This window comes from Macaca nemestrina, chromosome 10 (assembly GCF_043159975.1).
Source record: "Macaca nemestrina isolate mMacNem1 chromosome 10, mMacNem.hap1, whole genome shotgun sequence".
Classification (NCBI taxonomy): domain Eukaryota; kingdom Metazoa; phylum Chordata; class Mammalia; order Primates; family Cercopithecidae; genus Macaca; species Macaca nemestrina.
The window spans coordinates 29,438,199-29,464,813 of NC_092134.1; the positions used below are offsets into that span (position 1 = coordinate 29,438,199).

General features: G+C 44.3%; 1 protein-coding gene across 2 annotated transcripts in view; it reads left to right on the plus strand.

The window, feature by feature from the left end:
* LOC105497730 (5'-nucleotidase domain containing 3) overlaps window positions 1-26,615 on the plus strand; it is a 69,299-nt gene that overhangs the window by 31,621 nt on the left and 11,063 nt on the right. For both annotated transcript variants that reach the window (XR_011608913.1, XM_011769053.3), the window contains exons 3-12: window positions 3,225-3,299; window positions 3,771-3,826; window positions 11,497-11,587; window positions 13,150-13,287; window positions 16,161-16,221; window positions 16,646-16,748; window positions 16,892-16,993; window positions 21,198-21,279; window positions 22,596-22,682; window positions 24,626-24,766. Coding sequence is in view for 1 of the 2 variants with exons in the window: in XM_011769053.3 (XP_011767355.2) it covers window positions 3,225-3,299; window positions 3,771-3,826; window positions 11,497-11,587; window positions 13,150-13,287; window positions 16,161-16,221; window positions 16,646-16,748; window positions 16,892-16,993; window positions 21,198-21,279; window positions 22,596-22,682; window positions 24,626-24,766 (936 nt within the window). In the remaining variant the exon portion in view is untranslated. The remainder of the gene's footprint in view (window positions 1-3,224; window positions 3,300-3,770; window positions 3,827-11,496; window positions 11,588-13,149; window positions 13,288-16,160; window positions 16,222-16,645; window positions 16,749-16,891; window positions 16,994-21,197; window positions 21,280-22,595; window positions 22,683-24,625; window positions 24,767-26,615) is intronic.

The window sequence follows — 26,615 nt, forward strand, 5'->3', positions numbered from 1 at the left end:
AGACTTACCTAAAGTCATACAGGAGAGTAACAGGGCCTTGTAGGGTGGACCTAAAACCCCAGGCTGCCAGTTCCCAATCCAGCAAAGCCGCTCCATTTTATTGAGCACTTGCCATGTGCCAGGCACTGCCCTGACTTGCCACACACATTTTTGGTCTGAATCCTTTGCACTTCCCAAAAGGATGGGATTCTTGTTATCTTTACTTTGTAGATGAGAAAACCAGAGGGACAGACGACCTCGCCCAGAGTCACCCAGCTCGCACATGGCGGGACCAGGATTTGACGCCTGGTCTCTCAGCCTCGGAACCTATATTCTTCATTATGACATTGTCCTGTTGCGGCTTTTCCAGCTGCATCTGACAGTTTTCAAGGTCATTGATAGGGTTTGTCTGTGTCTCCACCCAAATCTCATCTTGAATTGTAGTTTCCATAATCCCCACGTGTCATGGGAGGGGGCTAGTGGGAGGTAATTGAATCATGGGGGTGGGTTTTTCTGCGATAGTGAATAAGTCTCAAGAAATCTAATGGTTTTATAAAGGCGAGTTCTCCTGCACAAGCTCTCTTGCCTGCTGCCATGTAAGATGTGACTTTCCTCCATGATTGTGAGGTCTCCCCAGCCATGTGGAACTGTGAGTCCATTAAACCTCTTCGCTTTATAAATTACCCAGTCTCAGGTATGTGTTTATTAGCAACGTGAGAATGGACTCATATAGTCACTCACTATGGTCTTTGGACCAAATAAACATTGTGTATTTCTCAGAGGTGGCTCCCCAAGAATAACATTGAGAGTGAGAGGCAAAGGGAATGTGAGTGTGTGGAGGGCATGTCCTGCTGGGGAGCCCAGATAAGCCTCATTCAAAGAAAGAACCAGCAGACTTTTCAGCAGTAAACACTCTCAATATAAGTGCCAGCAGTCAACTAAAATAGTTGTTGCTCCACTCGTAACTGCAAAGGCTTTCAGCAAACTTGTTGAGCCCCTCTGAGGTGCTGCTGTCACAGGGAGGCTATGAGTGTCCAGTATATGGTGGCTTAGAGTTGGTTCACAATTGATTATGTGGTGGTTGGGGGTGGACTTGGGTGTGACACAGACCTGGGTTCAAATACTGGCTCGACCGCTATCTAGCTGTGTGACCTTGGGCAAATTCCTTGCCGTTGATCTTCAGATTATTCAATAGTAAAATAGACTTGAGATGCCCTGCTTCCTTTGTGATGGTGTAGTGAGGGATAAAGAAAGTCATAGAAAGTGTCTAGTGTGTGGCACATAGCAAATGCTCAGTGAAGGCACCTCTCTCAGTGACATATTAAAATATTTCTTTCCTGTGTGCCCTCTTATTCATCCATCAGTCACAAGTTTAACAGGAGATTGCAGAGCTGCTGAAGTCCCTTGGCCCCCCTTCAGTAAGCAGATCCACGGTGCTAGGCGTTGGGTTCTGTGTCAGCTTGTCAGGTATGTCTGCAAAAATGCAGGACCATACACAGGGTTCTCAATTCTTGGAAACGCCCATGGTGGAAATGTCAGTTTGGTGATTTCTTGGCACACATGGCTGGTGGTGGATAAATGATCCCAAATGTGACATTTGAGTTAAGTGCTTCATGTAGCCTGACTTGAAAAATCGCCACATGCGGGTCAGCCTGCTGGTCCCAGGAAATGTTCTTGTACAAATGGAACCTTGGCCATGAAATATTAGCAGCTCAGCCATGGAAGGAGGTTTCCTGGGCATTTAATAGTTGTCTGGGTTTTAACTTAAGCAACTTGCATCACAATTGGAAGGTCCTAGTGATGTGGCCTCTCTAGACTCAGGAATAGACGTTCTGTCCGCAGGCCTGTGGTCTGAGGGCAGAGGGGCAGTGAAGAGAGCAGGGGAGAAGGCCCCAGCCTAGCCTGATTCTCTGCCCACCATACACTAGCTTGTTTCATTCAGAACCTCTGATGTCCCTCTGAATAAAATGGGGATGGTGGGGCCTGCCATGTTGTAGCAGCAGAAATGGTGCCCACAGATCAGTGCCATCCACAAGGTAGCTGGTGTCCTAATTCTGAGATTTAGGGAGAGAAGTAAGGACTTGGATACCTGGTGCAGTAGATAAGGAGGAGCCAGCAATTCTGTGTAGTGTGAGGAATGGCTTGAGAATAGGAAATACCAAGGGAGCTGGGCTGCTGTATTAGTTTGTTTTCACGCTGCTGATAAAGACTTACCCAAGGCCGGGTAATTTATAAATAAGAGAAGGTTTAATGGACTCACAGTTCTGTGTGGCCGGGGAGGCCTCACAACCATGACGGAAGGCGAAAGGCACATCTTACATTGGCACAGGCAAGAGAGAGAATGATAACCAAGTGAAGGGGTTTCCCCTGGTTTCCCCGTATAAAACAGTCAGCTCTTGTGAGTATGGGGAAACCGCCCCTGTGAGTCAATTGTCTTCTGCCAGGTCCCTCCCACAATACGTGGGGATTATGGGAACTGCAATTCAAGATGAGACTTGGCTGGGAACATAGAGCCAAACCGTATCTGCTGCCTTCACAACTGTTCTGAGACAGAGTGCTGGATAGTAACTGTAATCCATGTGCCAAGGAAGGGCCTCCCTAGGCCTGGTGTTGGGAATGCTGTGTCTGACAGCCATGGGGTTGCCCAGCTGTCCAGATGAGAAGAGCAATGAAAGCTCTGTGGAGAGGCCCCACTCTCAGAAGTTTTCACCTTAGGGCTCTCCATGAAACCTGGTAATGGGGCCGTCCAGGGGCCTGCCACATCAAGGTGCTCATATATGAGTTGAATGGATGGCTGACAATGAGTTTGAGCAAAGTTGTGCTTCCAGTATTAGAAGGCACTTTCCAGCCTCTCCACAGCAGCCTTGAAGATAAAAGCTGGGAGTGATGGGTGGAGGTTGAAGCCGATGTGTTGCTGGGGTCTTAGGGATCTGGGAGTCTAGGAACACAGGTAGGGGAGGGAAAGAGAGGAGAGAGTTGAGAGAAGTTGGCAGGGGAGGGAATGAGGCCCAGCCTGTGCTTGGGCAGATAGACAGGGTGCAGGGCAGGATGGAAGGCTCTGGCCGGGGTGCTTGCTGGGAGGCGCTTGGACTGGAAGCGGAGGGACAAGCTGTGGTCTGCCTGTTCTGACTCCAACTTCCTACTGGTGTATCAACTACCTCAGCCTTTGTATGAGGGCCAGATCTGGACAGGATCCTGCACTTAGCACATTGTTGGCTAAAACCAGTTCCTTTCTTCTTTCTTAGTATCCAGCAGAAATCAGGAAGTATGAGTACGACCCAAATTTTGCAATTCGTGGACTTCATTATGATGTGCAGCGGGTAGGTTTACTTCTCCTGTTTTTCTGTGGTTTAATGATGTTTGGAAATGAAATGTACTCTTGGTACTTTACTGAATGGGCAAATTAGTTTTAAATTATGTTATTTGGGACTGCAGAACCAAATTATTCACATATCTTTGGATAGAATCTTCTGGAAGAAACTATGTATTAGAAAAGCATAAATGCATTTAGCTATTTAGGAGGTACTGTTTATTTCTAGTAGTCATTTTGGTGTTTTGAGGAAGAACCACTTGCCATATCTATTTTTTTCCCCTGTCTTTTGCAGATAGGCCATTTCTTTAAAGAGCTGTATAGCACATTAATTAACAAGCAACCCTTTCAGGAACGTACAGTGTGCTTCCTTGTTAGGGCAGCCTAATGTTGATAGGATTTATGACGACACCTGGAAGGCTCATGTAATATGCAAATGGTTATACATTATTTACATGTGCATATGTTTATGTTTTTAAAGGCAGTATTAATGAAGATCGATGCTTTTCATTATATCCAGCTGGGAACTGTCTACAGGTAAGAGTAAGAGGAGATACATTTAATTTACATGAAGTAACCAGGTGCTTTGGGTTTCAGGACCCTCTGACTGTTTAGTGATGAGGAGGGCTGTAGTGTGGATATGATTCATCCATTCACTCACTTATTCAAGAGCATTTGTTGAGGCCTTGCTACCAAGATAGGTGCTAAGGGCTTGGTTTGCACTGATGTCCTCAAGGAGCTCAGAGTGTGGTTGGGAAGTCATGTAAGTAAACTTGACTGCAGTTCGGAGTGACAGAGGTGATGATGGAAATGTGCTCAGAGGTGGCCAGGCACAGTGGCTCATGCCTGTAACCCCAGCACTTTGGGAGGCCGAGGCGGGTGGATCATGAGGTCAGGAGATCAAGACCATCCTGGCTAACACGGTGAAACCCTATCTCTATTAAAAATACAAAAAATTAGCCAGGCATGGTGGTGGCCGCTTGTAGTCCCAGCTGCTGGGGGAGACTGAGGCAGGAGAATGGTGTGAACCCGGGAGGCGGAGCTGCAGTGAGCTGAGATCGCACCACTGCACTCCAGCCTGGGCGACAGAGCGAGACTCCGTGTCAAAAAAAAAAAAAAAAAAAAAAAAATGTGCTCAGAGATAGGGAGCAGTCGGGAGGACTGGAGGGAGGAATGGTTTTCCAGGGCTGCTGGCTGGCAAGCTGAGGGAGGTCCTGATGAGGAGGCTTGGAGCAAGAGGGCTATGGGGGTGAGGGAACACGGTTCTCCTTCCCACCATGGTATTTGGGTGGTTTGGATATTGAGACTTTTTTTTTTTTTGGTCTATTCATAGCTGGAAATCTTTGTAACTTTTTTTTTTTTTTTTAATGAGATGGAGTCTTGCTGCGATGCCCAGGCTGTAGCACAGTGAAACAATCTAGGCTCACTGCAGCCTCTGCCTCCCAGGTTCAAGCAATTCTCCTGCCCCAACCTCCTGATTAGCTGGGACCATAGGCACGTGTCACCATGCCTGGCTAATTTTTATATTTTTAATAGAGACAGGGTTTCACCATATTAGCCAGGCTGGTCTCAAACTCCTGACCCCAAGTGATCTGCCTGCCTCAGCCTCCCAAAGTGCTGGGATTATAGGCGTGAGCCACCACACCTGGCCATCTTTATAATTTTTAAAACGGAGGATTTTTGCCTTTTTTAATTCTCTAATTTGGAAGGGGATTTAGGAGTGTGATTTGTATTGTACAGCTTATACTTAAAAGTATGCACATCTTAGCTTACGTTCTTCTCTCACAAACTGTTAAAATTAATGCTTATTTGCTTTTAAAATCAAAGTGAAACATGGATAGAGTCACACAGTGAAACAGGATTAAAGGTGTCACGGGGGTCAGCAGCAATCTTCTGTGCTCCCCGCTGCCCCTAAAACCTTTAAAGTCTTTAGATTTTTTAAGTAACGTGCTCATTCTTCTATTTCCTAATTTATTAATTCCGGACATTGTCCCTGCTGTGATAGATAAGGACTTAGCTTTCTGGCACCTCCTCCCACTTCTCCAGTCTCATTCCTCTCATCTCATTCAGATCTCAGTTTTTGGTGGTTGTACTGGTCACTGTTTACATTATGACTTAGAAGGTCTTATCTGGTTCACTTTTTATAGTTGTTGTTATTGAGACGGAGTCTCCCTCTTGTCACCCAGGCTGCAGTGCAGTGGCGAGATCTCAGCTCACTGAAATCTCTGCCTCCCAGGTTCAAGTGATTCTCCTACCTTACCCTCCCAAAGAGCTGGGATTACAGGCATGTGCCACCATGCCCGGCTAGTTTTGTATTTTTAGTAGAGATGGAGCTTCACCATGTTGGCCAGGCTGGTCTTGAACTCCTGATTTCAGGTGATCTGCCCGCCTCAGCCTCCCAAAGTGCTGGGATTACAACTGTGAGCCACCGTGCCCAGCTGGTTTACTCTTAAGCCAGGTAGTGCAGTGCGATTATTTTCTTTCTTGTACGACATTTTGTTTTTCTTAGATTTTAATAATAATCTCAGTTTTTGTTGGCCTAGTTTTCTGTGTAGGAATCTCTCATTTTTTCCAAATGGTCCATTACAAATGTCAGGCATGTATTTATTTTCCAATAATTCAAATGTTTTCAATAATCTGTCACTTTTGTTTTTAAAAATTGACTCTCCCCTCCTGGTCTGATCTGGTTTGGTTGCTTGTCTTGGGACTTCCCTTCACTGCTTTCCCTGTTTCGAGTTCCCTTCTCTTCCTCTCTCTGGCTTTCCTCCCTCATTTTGCTGGAGTGTATCCTCCAGTAGCTTCCTGGTGCCTCCTTGTGCTGAGCCTTTCTGTAGCTTGTGGTAGGGAATCAGTTCTTGTCCTGGGTGTACCCTTGCAGGCCTCTGTTGTCAGTGTTAAGTCAGATACCTTCTTTGCATCCACTGTTTGTCTTCCAGTGTCTTGTGGAAATGTCTTGTCTATTGACGTCTCTACTCTCATTTCCTTTGACTGTTTTTACTCTCACTTTAATGGTGTTTCAGGATGGAGAGGAAGTGGTGGTGATGATGGTAATAATATTACTAACAGTGACTAGCAAATATTGAATCTTACTATGGGACAGGCACTGTTATAAGGGTTTTATTTGAGTTAACTCATTTAATCCTCAAAATAACTATATGAAGTAGGTACTATTATTAGTGCCAGAGGTGTTAAGTAGCTTGCCCCAAGGTCACACAGCAAATAATTGCCTGGGCTAGAATTCAGACCCAGGCAGCCTGGGACCAGAGTCTGTGCTCTTGGCCACCATGCTGTGTGGCCTTTTTGAAGGTATAAGGGATAGTTGGAGTCCCTCAACACATTTTTTTGGGGGGTAATGAATCTATTTTAGTATGGACAATTACAAATAATCTTTCCAACAAGATCACATCTTTTGCGGGAACATGGATGGAGCTGGAGGCCATTATCCTTAGCAAACTAATCCAGGAACAGGAAGCCAAATACTGTGTGTTCTCACAAGTGGAAGCTAAATGATGAGAACTCATGAGCACACAGAGGTGAACAATAGACTCTGGGGTCTACTGGAGGATGGAGGGTGGGAGGAGGGAGAGGATCAGGAAAAATAACTGATGGGTAGGGTACTAGGGCTTAGTAGCTGGGTAATGAAATATCTACAACAAACCCCCATGACATGAATTTACCTATATGACAAACCTGCACGTGTACCCCTGAACCTAAAAGTTAAAAAAAAAAAAAAAAACTTTTCATTTATTTTGTAAGTAACATGTATATTAAATATAATTAATACATTTTTGTGCATGTGTCTCATTTTCTTAGGAAAAATCTTTGTAAGTGAAATTGCCAGGTGAAGGTTGTTCATTCATTTGAAGGCTTTTGAAATGACTCAGTTGACCTCCAGATTGTACCATTCCCAACAGATTTTTAACGTATATTTTAAAGTTGTTGCTACATTTAACATATTCCAACTTTTAGTTTTTTCTTTCTCTAAACCTCTTAAATGAACATTCATTTGTTCCCTTACTCATAGCTCCTAATGTTTTCCCAGAATTATTATTGCAATGGTGAAGGTGGGGGCGAGTATGAAGAAGGCAAGGTTATGCATGTTCATGAGAATCCTCCCCAGGTGTCTTTGTTCTGTCTCTCCATCTTTGTTTCTGCTGTCGGCCCCTCCCTAGACACTTACCCCTTCTCTCCTGGGATCTTGGGGTTTGCTGCAGTGCACTCCATCCTGGACATTCTTGCCAGACTGATTCCCTAAATCATTACTCCCGATAATCCCCTCCTCTGAATCCCTGGATGGCTCCCTGCTCTCTGCAGAATAAAGGCTAAGCCATATGCTTAGGCTTAGGTTTGAGATTTTTATCAACCTGCTTTAAACCCTTCGCTTCCTCTTCTTCCATACACAGCTCCTTAACTTCCTATGTTGGTCAAGACTCTTGGTTGCAAGTGACTGAAACTCAAACTGGCTCAGAAACTTATTGTACAGTCCACAGACAGAGTGAGTTTGCAAGTGTGGCTGGCTCTAGGGGCCAAATTACTATTTTCAGAACTCTTTCCATCTCTTGGCCTTGCTCTCTGACTTGGCTCACTCTCAGGCAAGCCCCTCCTTAGTGACCCCTGGGACTCCAGGCCCACATCCCCCCCAGCTCCAGGTCAAGAGGAACAGAGGAGCTTTGTTTCTCCACATTCCGCCGGAGTCTCAGGACTGAATCTCATCAGAATGACTTGGGTCATGTGTTTGGTCTTGAACCATTACTATGAAGAGAGGATGCCCGGGCTGGTGAAGACAGCACAGGGATTCTTTTCCCTTGGCGTCTTCTTTCTTGTCACCTGGCACTTGCTCCTGCTGGAGTTCAGCCAGGGTGCAGTTTTCCTTCCTCTCTGCTTCTTGAAATCCTACCCACCCTCCATGGCCAACTTGTGGTGAGTCCTCTGCTCACTCTCTCAGCCTGAAATGCCCTTTCTCCCCTCTCTTCTCGTGGGGTTCACAGGAGAAGAATTGCCTTGTTTCTTGTATATACACTGTCCATTGTGTCAAGGAGTGTGGACAGTAGAAAGAGCCACTGAGGCATTCGGGGGAAGGAGCGTTCAGAATGAGGCTGTAGGAAGTTCACTGTTGCTTCGCTGCTGAGAGGGGTGTTGAGGGAGCTGGCCTCTGGAGGGAGTGTGTGGACTCGAGTCACTCACACTTCCTGGGTGCAAACCCCAGCTCCACGGCTCATGTGTGTATGGTCTTGAGCAATCTCTGGACCCTCTGAAAGCCTTGGTTTCCTCGTGTAAAGCAGGCATGATTCCAGTCCCTGCCTAAGGGGCAGCTTGTGAAGATGAAGCATATCTGCACAGGGCCCAAAATACAGGGTGGTGCCACTGGGCTTCCTGCCTTATGTCACTGAGCCTTGTGTGTGGCCATTTCCACTCTTAGCACCTGTCTCAGGGAAGAATATTAGAGGGCAGGAGGATGTCTGATGGAGACAAAAACAGCCTTTTTGTCTCCCAATGTGTTAAATATGTTAAAAAAAAAAAAAAGAAAAGCCAGCCCACCCCAAAGCAAGTCATTAGGAAGCTTTGTACCTTAGTGGTTTAAGAACTGGAGCCTGCAGAAATGTCACTTTCTTCTCTTTCACTCCAGAAGGGGCCATGAATGAGAGAAGGTGGGAAGAAAGTGTCCATCTCAGCCTAGTTTGTTTCTAAGCGCTGATGCAGGTCTCCAGTCCCTACACCGGGGTGAATTTTATGATGTTTGGCCCATAGCAGTGAGTGCTGCCGACTGGGAAGGTGGAGAGGGGTCCCCCACCACAGCCCCATTTTTGTACCTACATTTTAAGTTTTTACTAGGAACCTTGTGAAAAGCTGGGGTGGTTCCCTTCACAGCCACACTAGTGAAACCTCTCTACAGTGCTTACCATACACCAGCTATTCTATATGTAGTAGCTCCTGTGATCTCAGTGACATCAGGAAGTAGGCACTTTTATAGTTTCCTGCTTTAAGAATGAAGACTTTGAGGCCCAAAAGGGATAAATTACTTGTCAAGGTAATATCCCTAGTGATGAAGGGAGTGGGGATTTGAAGCCCTTGCAGACTCATTCAGATCTGTGCTCCTAACCTCGTGTTTCTCACTCTGAGCGGGGGAAAAGGAGCTTCCACTTCGATTTCAGTGCTGGTCGAGGCTGCATTCAGATGTGGCCGGGCAGTCTGCCCATGCCTGCTGCAGTTGTGTTTGGCTCTTGGTTTGATGCAGCTGCTGCTTGGGGAATTCAGCTGGCAGATTTCAGTGCCTCTTCTGAGTTGCCATTTGATTGTTTGGCTCTTGTGGATGCAGCCTGGGTGGCTGTGCCTGTGCCTTAGAGACAGCAGTGGCTTCCAAAGGGCAGAGAAGTAACTCTGACCTGGCCGAATCACTTCACTTTTTATATTTTCTCTCCAGTGTGAGAGCCTTAGCAGTGTGGACACGTGACTGCTGCTGCTCAGCAAGGGCTGATTTCCAAGGTCACTGCCTCGAACGATCTGGCTTAGTGCCAGTCTTATCTTATTTCTGGAGCAAAGATAAAGGGAGTCCAGTGTTTCTACTTTTTTCAAAGGCTGGTAGTTGTAACAGATTAATCAAGATCAGAGGCAAAATATTAATGAATCCACTCAGATAACTTTTTAAAGTAATATGGGTGATGGAGACGGGAGGAAAGAGGTTGAAGTGATCTTTTTGTTAATGTTACATAGCAAAACATAAATGATATCGTACGTAGGTTTTACTGTGGACCATGTGGTTTTGTACGCTAAGCAACCTGTTGTGTTAGTAACTAAAATTCTTCTTGAATTATTTATACTCCTGCTGTAGCACAGCGTGACATTTCCTGTACTATTCAGTCTGTAGTGTCGTAATCATCGGTGTCTATTTCTCAAGCACTTTCTCCTCCACAGAAGGGGTAGAAGAGCAGGTGTTTCCCCTCCTGACGCTTGAGAGTGGATGAGTCCAGCTGAACAGGTGAAGGCACCTGCTCTAGTCACTGGTGGCAGAGGCAGGAGTGAAACCCTGGCCACTGACTTCACAATTCATTTTTTTTTTTTTTGTATGTGGAAGAAGTAGATTCATTTGCAGATTCCCGAGGCAGGCAGATGGTAGATGAGGAAACTGGCCTTCAGTGTCACAAAGCATTCAGGGTCATTGCCTCTCCAAGGTGGTGGTGCCACAGGGCTTCCTGCCTCATGTCACGGGGTTTAGTCCACTGAGCCTTGGGTGTGGCAATTTCCATTCTCAGCACTTGTATTAGTCTGTTCTTACGCTGCTGATAAAGACATACCTGAGACTGGGTAATTTATAAAGAAAAAGAGGCTTAGTGGACTCACAGTTCCACATAGCTGGGGAGGCCTCACAGTCACGGCGGAAGGTGAAAGGCATGCCTTACATGGTGGCAGGCAAGACAGAATGAGAGCCAAGTGAAAGGGGAGACCCCTAATAAAATCATCAGATCTCGTGAGGCTTACTCACTACCACGAGAACAGTATGGGGGAAACAGCTCCGGTGATTCAGTGATCTCCCACCAACTCCCTCCCACAACCTGTGGGAATTATTGGAGCTACAATTCAAGATGAGATTTAGGTGGAGACACAGCCAAACCAAATCAGCACCTATCCCAGGCTAGAGTATTGGAGGGCAGGAGGATGTCTGATGGAGACAAAAACAACCTTTCTCTGTCCTAATATATTAAATACATTAAAACAAAAGCCAGCCCACCCCAAAGCAAGTCATTAGGAAGCCTTGTGCCTTAGTGGTGTAAGAGCCTGGGCCATAGAGCCAGAAAGCCTGGGTTATAATCTTGACCCACCACTTCCTACTTTGGTGACCTTGAACAGGTACATGACCTTTCTGTGCTTCAGTTACCTCAGCTGGAAATGAGAAGAATAATAGTGCCTCCCTCCTAGGACGGTTGAGAATTACATGGATGACTGGGTGTAATTCATATCTGGCCTATAGTACGTGCCATGTAATATTAACTATTATTCCTCCTCCCGTTACTGTTCTTGTTAGAACAGTAGTAGTAGTAAACGTAGTAGCATCTTACCTGATATTTGTAGCATTTACTTGTGGCACATTTGGCCTCGTCATTACGACAGTGTCTTGCACCTCAATTGAAAAATCCCAGCACTGCACAGGGGTGTGAAAATCATTGGTCTCTCTAGTTGAGCTTTTTAACTGCACCATCTGATTTTTCCAGAGGCCTCAGTGTTGTCCCGGATGAAGAAGTCATTGAAATGTACGAGGGGTCCCATGTGCCTTTGGAGCAGATGAGCGACTTTTATGGAAAGGTAACGAGCAGCACTTTATTCATTTAAAGCCGCCTTTTTCCTTCTTGAAACATGGCCTTGTCGAACTTACCTACTGCTCATATGAAATTTGAGATTGTGTGTTGAGAGAGACCAGTGTTTGCAGGGGACACCCCCAGATTCTTTCATGATTCTCCTTTCTGAAGCCCTTCCTCCACACCTGGTGAAGGCTGTTATTACCTCCCACATACCTACCCCGTTTGCCACCCCATCTCCAGGAATGTCCCTAGTTTCTGGAGTGGACTCCAGAACAGATTGGGGCTGTCAGTGGTGACAGCTACTGCTTCCCCTGGCGAATGGCTGTGAAATGCCAGAGCTGATGGCTACACAGCCACCCTGTTTACCTTTAGGGAAACCTCTGCTTTTCTAACTTTTGTGGTTCTCTTTCCACTCAGAATTTTTGCTTCTTGTCTTATTAGATGCACTCACTTACTTGCTTTGTCAAAATGAAATGGAAGATGCCCGGTCAGTTACTAAACTTAGTACAGATGGCCCCTGACTTAACAATGATTCTACTTAGAACTTTTTGACTTTACAATGGTGCAAAGCCATTGTAATTTCAATGTAAATTACAGTATTCAATAAATTATATGAGACACTCAACACCGTATAATAAAGGCTAATATAAATGAGCCTTTATAGGCTGATATAAATGTTCTGAGAATGCTTAAGATAGGCTAGGCTGAGCCATGATGTTTGGTAGGTTAGATGTATCAGTGCATCTTTTACAGTGGGTTTATCAGAATGTAACCCCATCATAAGTTGAGGAGAATCTATAGTGTAAATTGCAAGCATTCAGAGAAAAGCTCTTTTTTAAGCTCAAATATGGGCTGTGAGGGTGTGCTCCAGTTCAGGAGAGTTACGTGCGTTTTTGTGTCATTATGGGCAATAATTTGTTTGCTGACTTTCCTCTGTGCTTCCTGAAAGAGTGTGAACCGGAAGTGGGACTGGTCACAGGAAAAATCGGGAGGGGAAGGGTGATTAGACTCTCTGGGAGAAGTCAGGGCATTTCTGTCGATATCCTAGTTATACTTAGAGTGAGACATCAGCTCTGCTGTGAATGATAAGGAACAAGGGGAACATTTTACCTGTTTTTTTTTTTTTTTTTTTTTTTTTTTTAAGGCAAGGTTTTGCTCTGTTGCCCAGGCTGGAGTGCAATGGTGCCATCTCCGCACTGCAACCTCCACCTCTTGGGTTCAAGCGATTCTCCTGCCTCAGCCTCCTGAGTAGCTGGGATTACAGGCACGCACCACCATGCCCGGCTAATTTTTGTATTTTTTAGTAGAGATGGGGTTTCACGATGTTGTCCAGGCTGATCTTGAACTCTTGACCTCAGGTGATCCACCTGCCTTGGCCTCCCAAAGTGCTGGGATTACAGGCGTGAGCCACCACGCCTGGCCCATTTTATTATTTTATTATTAGAACTTTCCTCTTTTGTGTTGATGATGGGAATCTCGTTTAGTCGCTGAGAAGTCTTCCTGCTGTTCCTGGTGCTTCATAGCTCTGCCCCTGTTTCTAAAGCACTCCTTCCTCCCTGTCTACAGAGCTCTCATGGAAACACGATGAAGCAGTTCATGGACATCTTCTCCCTGCCCGAGATGACCCTCCTGTCCTGTGTGAATGAATACTTCCTTAAGAACAACATCGACTATGAGCCTGTGCATCTGTACAAAGATGTCAAGGTTGTATCCACAGTGAGAGATCACGGTGCTGAGTCTGTTTCAGCTTTGCAGTGGGAGTCACAGAGCCTTGAACCTCCTTTCTAGGTTAGGTGTTTTAAATAGTCTCTTAGCTGGGAACTCTTATATGCGGTTTAACCTTGAACATTATAAGAAAGATGTTGTTACATCAGGAGAATTGGAAATCAGTCAAAATTTTTGTTAAAACAAGATGGTGCTGACACTGTTATCTCGATTTTTGATCCTTTCTGACCAGAAGGCCAAGGCCAGAGCCTGTGCACTTGGCCAAAGGGATGATGGGGATGGAAGTCCGGCCTGTACCCACTCGCTCCTGAGTCTGCCCAAGCAAGGCGGTGCCTCCTCTTTTTTTTTTTGAACAGAGTCTTGCTCTGTCACTCAGGCTGGAGTGCAGTGGTGTGATCATGGCTCACTGCAACCTCTACCTCCCAGGTTCAAGTGATTCTCCTGCCTCAGCCTCCCAAGTAGCTGGGATTACAGGCGCCTGCCACCACGCCCGGCTAATTTTTGTATTTTTAGTAGAGACGAGGTTTCACCATGTTGGCCAGGCTCGTGTGCAACTCCTAACCTCAAGTGATTGGCCCACCTCAACCTCCCAAAGTACTGGGATTACAGGCTTGAGCCACTACGCCTGGCCAGGGTGCCTCTTCATCACACAGGTTACATTCAAGCCCCCAGCTGGGGGACTTGTGCCACTGTAGTTGCCCAGAGGGGATGCCTTTTTCCTTTGCCCACAAAGGTTCCATGTGGCTTTCTAAAGTCCTGCAAAAGCCATGCAAGAATCCAGTTAGGGGACGGGGGATGTAGACAAATGTAAATGTTTATGTGAACATATGTGAATACTTACTGTTGCCCATAGGTTCTTGGCAACCGTGACTTTAAGTGAAACCATGTACAACAGATCCTTGAATAACGCCAGTTTCTTCAATGTCATGTTAATGTTGACAAGGAAAAAAATTGATTTTGCTTTATGTTGTTTCACAGAGTTGCAGTTTCTAAGAACCTACTGAAGATGTTAAGGACTTACTGTACAAATCATTTGTATTTATACATTTATTTGTGTATTTTATATTCACATGTTTATATATATATGTTCTTTAAGCTGTATGAACATTTTAGTACTAAAACATGTTTATATTATTTTATATGTATTTACATAGTTACAACATATATTTATCAATATATGTATTTAAAATATTTATATTTTTTAAAGATACATATTTACACACTAAAATATTTTTGCTATGTATTTATAAGTAAATTTAAGTTTTGGCAGCATGAATCCTGGGTTTTAGGAAGGTAGAGGATAAATTATAGTTTCTCAATATCAGTGTGGTATTATCCAAATTGAATTTAGGTATTTAGTTTCTGTTCTCTTGTATATACAGTTTGTCTTTAAAAATCTAAGAGTCACTTGTAGCAGCCCTGTGCATTCGTAAGGCGAGATGTTGATTTGAAAGCTCAGTTTTTACTGCAAGTGTTACTACCACCAAGAACAAATACTTGTGTAGAGTTTACTAGGTCCCAGGCACTGTTCTTATGAGTGCTTTAGGCATGTTAACTTACTAAATCTTCATAATAATGTCAAGGTAGGCACTATTTGTACCATTTTACAAATAAGGACATCGAGGCACAGTGAGGTTGACTTGCTTGCCCAAGGTCACACAGCTGTTAAATAGCAGAGCCTTGATTTTAAGCCAGGCAGTCCGACTTGCATTTAACTACTGCCTTCTGCTGCTGGTGTGAAATTGAATCAGGCTTGTGCTGAAAGGTAATTGAGGTTGAGATTGTAGTCCAGAAGTGCTCCCTCTTAACAGAAATCTCCCAGCAACAGTCTAAGGCTTAGACACAATTTTGCCTGCAGCCCTGTCTCCTACTACTGGCTCTAGAAAGTGTCCGTAGGCCTCTAGGAATGTCACCACGTAGAGGCCCTGTGCAGTGTCACCTGCCAGGGGGACCCTTTTTTGACACTTGCCAGCTCTCATGCTGCCACACTCCTGAACCCACAGAGGGTTTAACCACCTCCTCTTCCTCTCCCTGGACCATATCTCTACCTGAGCTACAGTCTCACTGCCAGTTTGTTGCCCTACTGGTGGCACCAAAGAGAGAAGGAGAAACCTGTTAGCTGTTTGTCTCTGCCTCTCATTCCGTGTTACAGAATTTGCCATTGGGGTCTAGGGACGGAAAGGGCACAAAGATAAAAGAGCAATAACTCCCTTTGTCCAGATGGCCTGGGATCATTTGTTCACAATACTGCATATAAATTACCGTGTGTCCTGTGGGACTTTATTCGGAATTATTCACAGAAATTACCTCTTCCAAACACTCTTTGGAAATTGCACTGGAAATTGCCACCATCACCATGGAAACTTTTGCTTTCACAAGGGGCTGCCTATGAAAATGGACCAGAATTGGCCTTGTGTGGTGGCTCACACCTGCAATCCCAGCACTTTGGGCAGCTAAGGCAGCCGGATTACTTGAGGCCAGGAGTTCGAGACCAGCCTGACCAAAATGGTGAAACTCCGTCTCTATTAAAAACACAAAAATTAGCCTGGTGTGCTGGCGGGCACCTGTAATCCCAACTACTCTGGAGGCTGAGGCAGGAAAATCACTTGAACCCAGGAGGCAGAGGCTGCATTGAGCTGAGACAGCACCACTGCACTTCAGCCTGGTTGATATAACAAGGCTCTGTCTCAAAAAAAAAAATAGAGAAAATGGACCAGAATTTAAATTTTGTGTAGTGCCTGGATTGTCGGACTTTCTAGGGATAGAAGTTACCATGACTGCCATTTCACATGTACTGTTACTCAGGCTATCTCAGTTGTATTTTCGCTGATTAGAAATGTATCTTTTGGCAGGATTCAATTCGAGACGTCCACATCAAAGGAATAATGTACAGAGCAATTGAAGCGGACATTGGTATGTGCTCAGCAGTATCGCAAAGAGAGTTTCAGCCTTCCGTTATTTGTGCAACCATGCCGGCATTTTACTTTGCATTCCAGGTGCTAAGCAGGGGCTGCATGAGTGCTCTGTAAGGACCTGGCATCCTGGCATGTTAGCCATCTCCTCTTTGTCCTGGAACTTGACATAATTCTGACTTAAAAAGAGAGGCGCTGGCAACTATAGCCACTTAGTTGTTTCCACTTAGACCGAGGAGGCAGGGTCTTTGTGACTGATGCACCAGATGTACCCATGTTCCACTGGGCAAAGCTTCTTCCTTAAGGTCTTTATTCCCTCTCCTGTGCCTAGGACAGTGCTGGACCCATACCCCCATTTAGAAAGTACTTGCAGATTGACCAATAATCATGCTGAATCTGTGTGTGAATTTTTCTCTTGCTCTTAGAAAAGTACATCTGCTATGCTGAGCAGACCCGTGCAGTGTTGGCCAAACTGGCTGATCATGGCAAGAAGATGTTTCTCATCACCAATAGCCCCAGTAGCTTTGTGTAAGTTGCTCTGTGTTTCATTGCTAGCTTCTGGCACACTCCTTGTATCCCATTTGTTTTAGCAGTTGGAAATTGGAAAGAAAAAGTTACAAACATAGTTAATCCTTCAATGTTAGACTAACCTGGCTGACTTGTTGCCCTAGGGACAAAGGGATGAGTTATATCGTTGGGAAAGACTGGAGGGACCTGTTTGATGTGGTCATTGTTCAGGCGGAGAAGCCAAACTTCTTTAATGATAAGCGGAGGTGAGTGTTTATTTTTCTAGGGGACTAGATTTTATTCCTTTGCTGCTGTGAATATATAGATGGTGTGTCTTGGTAAAATCCAGTTGCAAAATCATAAGCATGTGAGATTATAGCTTTTGAATTTTAACCCTTCTAGCAAGTAATCACAAGGGTGACATGAGCACATAACAGACAGTTTGCATGCATCAAAATGGTTCTCAGTACAACTTGGGCTGCGTCAGACCCATGAGGTAGGCTTGAAGAAAATGATTGGCAGTGATGAAAAAGCCAAACTTATTATCACATAGTAAATTAGGTCTTCAGATGCAGACACATTGTGAAGCGTAAGAAAACAACAGCATCAACAAAACTGCCTATTGGGTAGCTCTTTAAATAGAGCTCTCATTAGTGTGTTTAAAATTGCAGTCAGATTTTGCAGAGCTTCTCTGCAACATAGGTTTTGCATCACGTGGAGTAAATCTCTATTACGTCTTAATATCTTCCTGCCACTGTAGCCCTGGGAATGGGGAAGCAGGTAAGTTTTAGGTTGTGACAGGGAGAGAGTGTGCTGTTAATATTTAGTGGGTAGGGATCAGGGAACGCTAAAATATCTTTTAACGTGTGGGACAGGCCTGTTCACTAAGAGCTGTTCTCCGCAAATGTCCATGGTGTTGAGAATCACACTGCACTGGGGTTGTAAAAAAATAACTCGTATTTATATAATAATGGGCAATTTTTGAAACATTTTTACCCCCATGTTTATTCTGTAGCTGGTAAGCAGGTAGTCTTTTCCTCTCTGTTAGGTGATTTGAAGCATCAGGGTGTGGTACCCTGCAGTTAATGCTTTAAATTCCTCTTGTCCCAGTTTTCCAAGTGTCACAGCGACTCCAGGAAGAAGCGGCAAACCAAGAACCATGTGCAGGGACTGAAAAATGCTGGGTGGGATTCAAGAAAATGAAGGAAAAACTAGAGTGTGATGAAAAACAGCTATAAACGGTGGCTTGCTGCTTTGTTAGTATTTTGTCCCACTTACCAGCGGCTGGAGTCATCCCAAAGACAGTGGCAAGGGAGTTCCTGCATGGGAGAGCCGCAAACCGTCCCATGATGGGGCTGGTTGGGATTCCAAAGAAAGAAGCACTAAACGCTAGGATGATCAGTCTAAAGCACTTAATAGAGGAACCGACTTACAGAGTGGGCTGCAGTGCATCCTCTGGCACAGGGTCCCCAACCTTTTTGGCACCGGGGACTGGTTTTGTGGAAGACAGTTTTTCCACCAGGTTTGTGGGGGTAGGGTAGGGTGATGGTTTCAGGATGAAACCGTTCCACCTGAGATCGTCAGGCATTAGATTCTCATAAGGAGCGCACGACTTAGATCCCTTGCTTGTGCAGCTCACAATAGGGTTCTGCTCCTATGAGAATCTGATGGCGCACCTGATTAGCCAGGAGGTGGAGCTCAGGCGTTAATGCTCTCTCACCCACTGGATGCTCGCCTCCTGCTGTGCGGCCTGGCTCCTAACCCATGGGCCGGTTTTGGTCTGTGGTCCACGGCCCCGGGTTTGGAGACCTCTGCTGTGGCAGACAGGAGAGAAAGGGATATTCCACCAGGAGCAGGTCAGGATGTGGAGTTTATTGAGGGTTTAAGGAATTTGGCTCCTGGCCAGGGCTAGTTTCTTCCAGTGTCTTGGGGAACAACATAAAAACCTTTTTCAGTGTCTGGGAGTGTTGAAGCACGCAGAGGAGAACGTGCACCTAGCTGGGTCAGAGTGGTCAAAGGCACTCCTCTCCTAGAGGAAGAAGAGGGGAGGTCGGGGCCCTATAGTCACTGATATGATGCCCTCACCATTTTCTTAGTAGATTCTGGGGTGTGGTCAGAAGGGCCCTGTCTCTCTCTTCACCAGAGAGCTCCTCTGCTTTGCCGTGTTTATAAAAAGTGAGGAGGCAGGGCCCTGAACTCTTTTCCCTGGATGCAGCAGGCAGGGTGTCTCAGCCCCCTCCCCCAATATCTATTTTGTCTTTGTTCTCGAAGCCTAGGGTAAGAGCCGAATAATCCTCCGTCTGTATTCATCCTTGTGTTATTTATAATAATGAGAGGTCAGAAACAACCTAACAGCCCTACAGTAGGGGATGCTTAGTTAAATTTGGAATGGCCATATGAGAGGGGATTATGCAGTCATTAAAGACGATGTACTTGGCTGGGTGTGCAGTGGCTTATGCCTGTGATCCCAACACTTTGGGAGGCCGAGGCGGGAGGATCACAAGGTCAGGGGATTGAGACCATCCTGGCTAACATGATGAAACCCAATCTCTACTAAAAATACAAAACATTAGGCGTGGTGGCGGGCACCTGTAGTCCCAGCTACTCAGGAGTCTGAGGTAGGAGAATGGCGTGAACCCGGAGGCGGAGCTTGCAGTGAGCCGAGATGGCGCCACTGCACTCCAGCCTGGGTGACAGAGTGAGACTCCGTCTCAAAACAAAAAAAAAAGGTGTACTTGGGCCAGGTGCCATGGCTCACACCTATAATTCCAGCACTTTGGGAGGCTGAAGCCGGGGAATTGCTTGAGCCCAGGAGTTTGAGACCACCCTGGGTTACATAGGGAGACTTTGTCTCTACAAATAATTAAAAAATTATCTGGTCACACCTGTAATCCCAGCACATTGGGAGACTGAGGTGGGCGGATCACCTGAGGTCAGGAGTTCAACATGGTGAAATCCCATCTCTACTAAAAATACAAAAATTAGCCAGTTATGGTGACATGCACCTGTAATCCCAGCTACTCAGTAGACTGAGGCAGGAGAATCGTTTGAGCCCAGGAGGCGGAGATCGCAGTGAGCCAAGATTGCACCACTGCACTCCAGCCTGGGCGACAGAGTGAGACTCTCTCAAAAAAATAAAATAAAATAAACCAGGTATGGCAGCTATTTGAGAGACTGAGGTGGGAGTGTCACCTGAGCCCAGGAGGTCGAGACTATAGTGAGCCGCGATTGTGCCACCACACTTCATCCTGGGGAGCAGAGTGAGACCCTCTCTCCAAAAAAAAAAAAAAACCAAAAAAACGAAAACGTATTTGGAAAAAAAAAAGATGATGTATTACTGTAAAACATGATGTATTTAAGAATATGTAATCACTTGGAAAATTGCTCGAAATATTAGAGAAAAAAAGATGTCAGTGTACACAAAGTGATCTCATTTTATAGTCATGAAAGAAACATAAATTTCATGAAAAGACTGAAAGACGAACTGAAATGTTTAGTGTACAAGGTGGGTCTAGAATTCTGGGTCGTGTACCTTTTCTTTGTTGTATTTTTCTGTATTACAATTAGGTAAAAAAATTATTTTTTTTAGGGTAACACTTATTTTTACCTTAAGGCAAACAAACCCTGGGTCCTTTGGGCTAGCAGTGTGTCAGGGTGAGGAATGAGGCATTATCCTTACCTCCCAATTTCCATCATAAACTAGTGCTTCTGGTCTTCTGGTTTGTTATCTAGAGTGGCTTAATTTCAGGTATGAAGCCAGATAAATGCACTAAGGCAGTGTTTCCGTAAACTTTTCATTATAAACAGGTTTTCTGCATGGTCAGATAAATCCGGGAAATCTGGGTGAAAGGAAGTTGATTATAGCAGGGCTTTTCAGAGCCATCAATAGCTTTTTAAGAGGGACATATTTAGTGCATGGTGTTTTCCAAATTTATATGACCCAGGAATTCTTTTTTTTGTTTGTTTTTGTTTGTTTTTGAGATGGAGTTTCTCTCTTGTTGCCTAGGCTGAAGTGCAGTGGCGCAATCTCCACTCACTGCAACCTCTGCCTCCTGGGTTCAAGCGATTCTCCTGCCTCGGCCTGTTGAGTAGCTGGGATTACAGGTGCCTGCCACCTTGCTCAGCTAATTTTTGTATTTTTAGTAGAGATGGGGTTTCATCATGTTGGCCAGGCTGATCTCGAACTCCTGACCTCAGGTGTTTCCCTGAGTGCTGGGCTTACAAGAGTGGGCTACTGCGCCTGGCCCCCAGGAATTCTTTTTTTCATGAAACACCTTTGGATACTGGGCTTCACACAGTTTGGGATGTATTGAATTAGGCCAGGGAATGTGATGGTGGAGTTTTGATTTCGGGTTTTTTTTTAGGTTTTTGCAGGGAGCTACTTCCTGTGATAGTGAATAACTCTGGTATTTCATAGAGCAGACAACCTGTACTACTCCACGTCATAATGTTTCCTGTTTCTGTTGTTAGGCCTTTCCGAAAGATGAATGAGAAAGGTGTCTTACTTTGGGATAAAATCCATAAGTTGCAGAAAGGCCAGATTTACAAGCAGGTATGTCATGACCAGCTTCTCCTTTTTGTTGCATTGCTTCGTGGTCGGTAATAATGCTAATAGCTGATGTTCACTGTGGCTTTCTGTGTGCCTGGCACAGTTCTGAGTGATTCCCGTGAACTGACTGATTATAACTTGGTGGTAAACTTAGGTTTAAGTCAGTATATTTTCAATATGCTAGCATGTAAACTAACTCAAAATTGAATGGTTTTTTTAAAACAAAATTGAAGGCATGACTTTCGTAGTGTGTAACATTTAAGATGCCAGTAGTAAACCTTGGAAATTTCTCTTTGAGGAACACTTACTCATGGCATATTATGCACTCAAATTACTAATTATTTTCTGACAATACATGTTTTGTACACAATTTTGTGGGTTTTTAAAAAAAATTTTATTGAGACAAGTTCTCACCCTGTTGCCCAGGCTGGAGTGCAGTGGCATGAACACGGTTCACTATAGCCTCAACTTTCTGAGCTCAAGTGATCCTCCCATCTCAGCCTCCTAAATGGCTGGGATCATAGGCATGCACCACCACACCCAGCTAATTTTTAATTTTTATTTTTTGTAGAGACAGGGTCTTGCCATTTTGCCCAAGTTGGTCTTGAACTCTTGGGCTCAAGCAGTCCTCCCGCCTTGGCCTCCCAGAGTGCTGGGATTATAGGCATGAGCCGTCACACCTAGCCTGTGCACAGTTTTAATATATTTTGGTGTCATATGAGGCTTTCAAATGTTTGAATGAATTGCATTGGTGACCATTATTATGTTACTAAAGTTCATTTTTTAAAAGAATTAATGTATTCTTGGTGGGTATATAACAATCTGATGGATTTGGCAATAAGTATATTTTCTAGGCCTTGAAAAATTAGCTTTGATAAAGCCATTCTACTGCTAGGAAGTTAGCCTAAGAAAATTATTAAGATATAGCTAATACAACTTGCCTATGAGAATGTTTATCATGAAGTTGCTTACAAAATAGATAATGTAAACTGTCCAACATCAGGGAATTGGTGAAAGGAATCATGGTACTTCCCAGCTGCTATCATTACATGGTAGATTATTTATTGGCATGGAAAGATGGCCCCAGCATGTTAAGTGTAGAAAGGTAGTTACAAAGAGGTGTATATAATATAAATCCTTCTTGAACAGTGCATTTGACATAGAGGACAGATTTCCCATGAAGGTGCTTTTATCTTTATATTTTGATATTTAAAATAAGTTATAAAAACAATTTTTAAAAGTTTTAAAAAATATTTTGTACTGTGGGTTAGATAGCTCTCTAGCTGTAATATAATAACTATGGTTTTCTTTGATTGCAGGGTAATTTATATGAATTTTTGAAGCTTACTGGATGGAGAGGATCCAGAGTGTTGTATTTTGGTGACCATATATACAGTGACCTGGCGGTGAGGAGCCCTTTTTTCCTTTGTTGGGGGACAGATGTGTTAGCCTCACTTACTAAAGAATGTATCTTTTATTTAAGAATGTACCTTTTATTTAAGAATGTATCTTATATTTAAGGTCATTTTTATGCTTTCGTAAAACCTAGAGGTAGGCTGCATCTTTTTAATGTCTCATTTTTTTTTTTTACAGAACAGAGTTGTGAAAAAGATAAATATTTTTTGGAAATGATGGAAATAAACAGTTCACTCAAAGAGTTTATCAAATAATCTTTCCATTTAAATAATAATAAATGCCATTGTTCTTTTTCCTTTTATCAAAACATCAAAAAACATAAATAAAATCCACCTTTGAAAGTTTGCCACCATTGGGAATATTTTAAAAATGTGCTGTAGGTTTTCATGTATTATTAGGAGAAAGAGAAATATTCAAAGGCTTCAAGAAACTGAACCAGTGGGCTGGGCACGGTGGCTCACACCTGTAGTCCTAGCACTTTGGGAGGCTGAGATGGGTGGATTACTTGAACTCATGAGTTTGAGACCAGCCTGGGCAACATTGTGAAACCCTGTCTCTACTAAAAATACAAAAATAATCTGGGTGTGGTAGCACACGCCTGTAATCCTAGCTACTGGGGAGGCTGAGGCAGGAGAATTGCTTGAACCTGGGAGGTGGAAACTGCAGTGAGCTGAGATCATGCCATTGCACTCTAGCTTAGGGGACAGAGTGAGACCCTGTCTCAAAAAAAAAAAAAAAAAATTGAACCAGTGAAGGTGAGCGGGCATCCTAAGCCCTCTTAGACTCTTACATAGGACTTAGGATTCTGGCTTTAGGTGAGTAGCCAGACTGAACCTTTAAAACTGTAAATCAGACTTAAAGCTTTAAAACCTGAAAGCCTTTCTTTCTCCCTCAGAGTAAAAACCTGAGTTCCTATAGTTGCCCACTGGATTTCCCCTTCCCCAGCCCACCTCTCTGAAGATACCCTCTGCCCCGCCCCCTCTTTTGTCTCATCTAGGTTCCCTGACTTATTGCTTCTTAACATGCCACCCTCTAGCATGTTCCTACCCTGGGGCCCTTGCACTAGCTGTTCTTCAGCCAGAATCTTTCTGTTGCCACATGTTTTCATACTTTCCCCGACCTTATCGTTGTATTAGCCTGGTCTTCCTAACTACCCTGTACAAAATGGAAACCTCCTTTCTTCCTCTCCTTTTCCTGTTATTCTGCTTGATTTTTGTCCCTTGTACTTATCCCCACCTGCCATTGTGTATTTTACGTATTTATTGTCTGTATTTTCCACGAGGGCTGGGATTTCTCAGTTTTTTGTGCGTTGTTTTATCCTCAGTATTTAGGGCCTGGCAAATAGTAGTGCTTGATAAATATTTGCCAAATGAGAAAATGACCATTTAGTATGATGACTATATGTCTTAGATTTTCCAGGACATAGCTGATACTAAATATTCTGGCCTTTTGTCAAATATGGGGTGACAACATTTGGAATGGAAAATGTGGTCATGCATGCTTATGTTGTATGTGATCATTCCAAGTCTGAGATTCCGTGGTTCTCCATAACCCAGAGGGCCTGGCACACAGAGGTCTGTGGATGAATTGAATGAAGACCTTTGGTAGCATTTAGGTCAAGCCCTTTTCTGCCCCTGACCTCATTGTTTTTTTTTTACAGACCATGGTTAATGATTCCAGACCTAGCGTTTCTGCAGGGGTTGTGACTCACAGCAATTATTTCCAGATCTGAAAGTTTCTTGGAATGAAATAATTGAAGGCTGGGGCCAAATTTGTTTTAATTAAATGTAATTCATTGAGTTCAGCTTGGTGAATAACTAACCATTACCATCAAAAACTAATTAAATGAATGCCTCTCATGTCTGGGAAAATAATGACATAGTGTAGATTCTGTTGAGACTTGATGTTGACTTTTCGTGATCTTTGTGATCAGGATTTGACCCTAAAGCATGGCTGGAGGACTGGTGCAATTATCCCAGAGTTGCGATCTGAACTGAAAATCATGAACACGGAGCAATACATTCAAACCATGACCTGGCTGCAGACCTTGACTGGGTTATTGGAACAGATGCAGGTTTGGATATATTTTTTTTCTCTCTCACTTTTTCTTTAAGCCTGAGGTTAGAAAGTTACTTCAGGTATATTCTGCTTAATCGTTATAAAATACGAGGCTTAAGTTGTTTTCAGTAGACTGCAGAATAACAACTGGGGTTCTTTTGCTTAGACAGTGTTTGTGGGGCCTGTGTAAATGTAGGTGTTTGCTCACATTCCTCTGTCAGTGAAGATCCAGTATCCTCACTTCCACACTGAAGCCTGCTAGGAGCTCTCCTGTGGGGTACTGGGATTCAGGAGACCTTGCCAGTGCTTAAGTCTGCTGGTTCTGTCTGCGCCTGCTACAGTGGGGCTTCTCCATTCTGGGCCTCAGTTTCCCCGTCTGTGAAATAAAGGGGCCTATGAAGTGAACACTTCAGTCTAGGCACCATGGCTTACGGGAGAGAGTCTCAAAGCAAGAGTCAAGATGTCAAAGCAAGCAAAAGTCCAGCCTCAGTTGATTCTGAGGATAATACCTGCAATTTTCTGGCTTACTGGAGTTCCCTGGCAGTTACTTCCTTGAGTTAAGTTAGGCAGCCAGTTTTGGCTGGTAAGTGAGGAATGGCAGTTGTATCAGTCATTTCCTGGCCCATGGAAGCTGCCTCTCTTTTGTAGCTGTATCCCCTTAATTCTCCATGTGCCCCTTTCCTTTCCAGTTCCGTGAGGCACCTTGTTTTCTCCCTGGCTCCAGCTTGCCTGGGCTACAGCCGTCTCAGCATGGGTGCTGACATTTTTAGGATACGGGCACAGATGCTTGCTCTCTTGGCTATCACACCTGCAATCTGTGGCCACGGTCTATTGCCCATGCCTGCCCTCTGGCTTTGGAAATGGGCAGGGAATTGCCTTGCCTGCCCCAGCTGGCACTCTGTGTGGGAGTGGCTGAGCAGTGAGATCAGGCAAGGCTGTGAGTGGCAGGCCACATTCTGGCTCCAGGTGCATGCATTCCAGAGCATGGGGCCCTGCACGTCCCCCTGGGCCTCGTTTCCAGGATGCATTGGGCCCCATTAGTTCTTGGCTCTTCTCTGATGAGGATTTATTCTGTTTCGCTTGCTATGCTTGTCTGTGAGATGATTTACTAAAAATACGTGGCATCAATTCTGAGTTAATGTAGTTGAGAGTCTGTGCATGTCATACACTACTAATAGTTGCTTTTTACGTGCCAGACACTGTGCTGAGTGCTGGCTCTATACACATTGCTCATTTAATAGTCATAGCTGTTCCATTTTAGAGTAAGGAAACAGTTTTTGAGAGGTTAGGTATCATTTATGTGTGAGATCATAAAATGGCAGGGCAAGGCTTGAACCAGGTCCCCAAGTCCATGCTTCAGAGCACTGCTTTCATGTGCCTTCCTGTTTGGAGGATTCGGGTATAGGTAAGGCTTGACTCCCGTCAGTGACGTCTCTGTGGCCCTGGCAGCTGGTCGCACGCACAAACACAACTGCACGTAGATGGTGTCAGTACATTTTTGCTTTGGAAACAGTTTTTTTTGTTTATTTTGTTTTCCTTTTTCTGACCTGTGTAAAAAAAAGTTGACTATTAAGGAATGTGCGTTTTAGAGAATGGAAGTGCTGAAAATATTTCTGTGGTTTGTAAAATTAATTATACAAGGTGTGGGGTGAGGGAAGGAAGAAAAGGAAATTACGATTTACATAGCCGCCCCCATTTTGCAGGAGAGAAAACTTGAGACTGCAAGATAGGTCACTTTTCTGGAACCACAGTTCTCGGTTGGCAGAATCAGGCTGTGTAAAAATGTCGTAAGAACTTACTGTGTTCTGGACACTGAAACCTTTAAGTTCATTTCATTTTCACAGCAACTCTTTGAAGTAGGACTG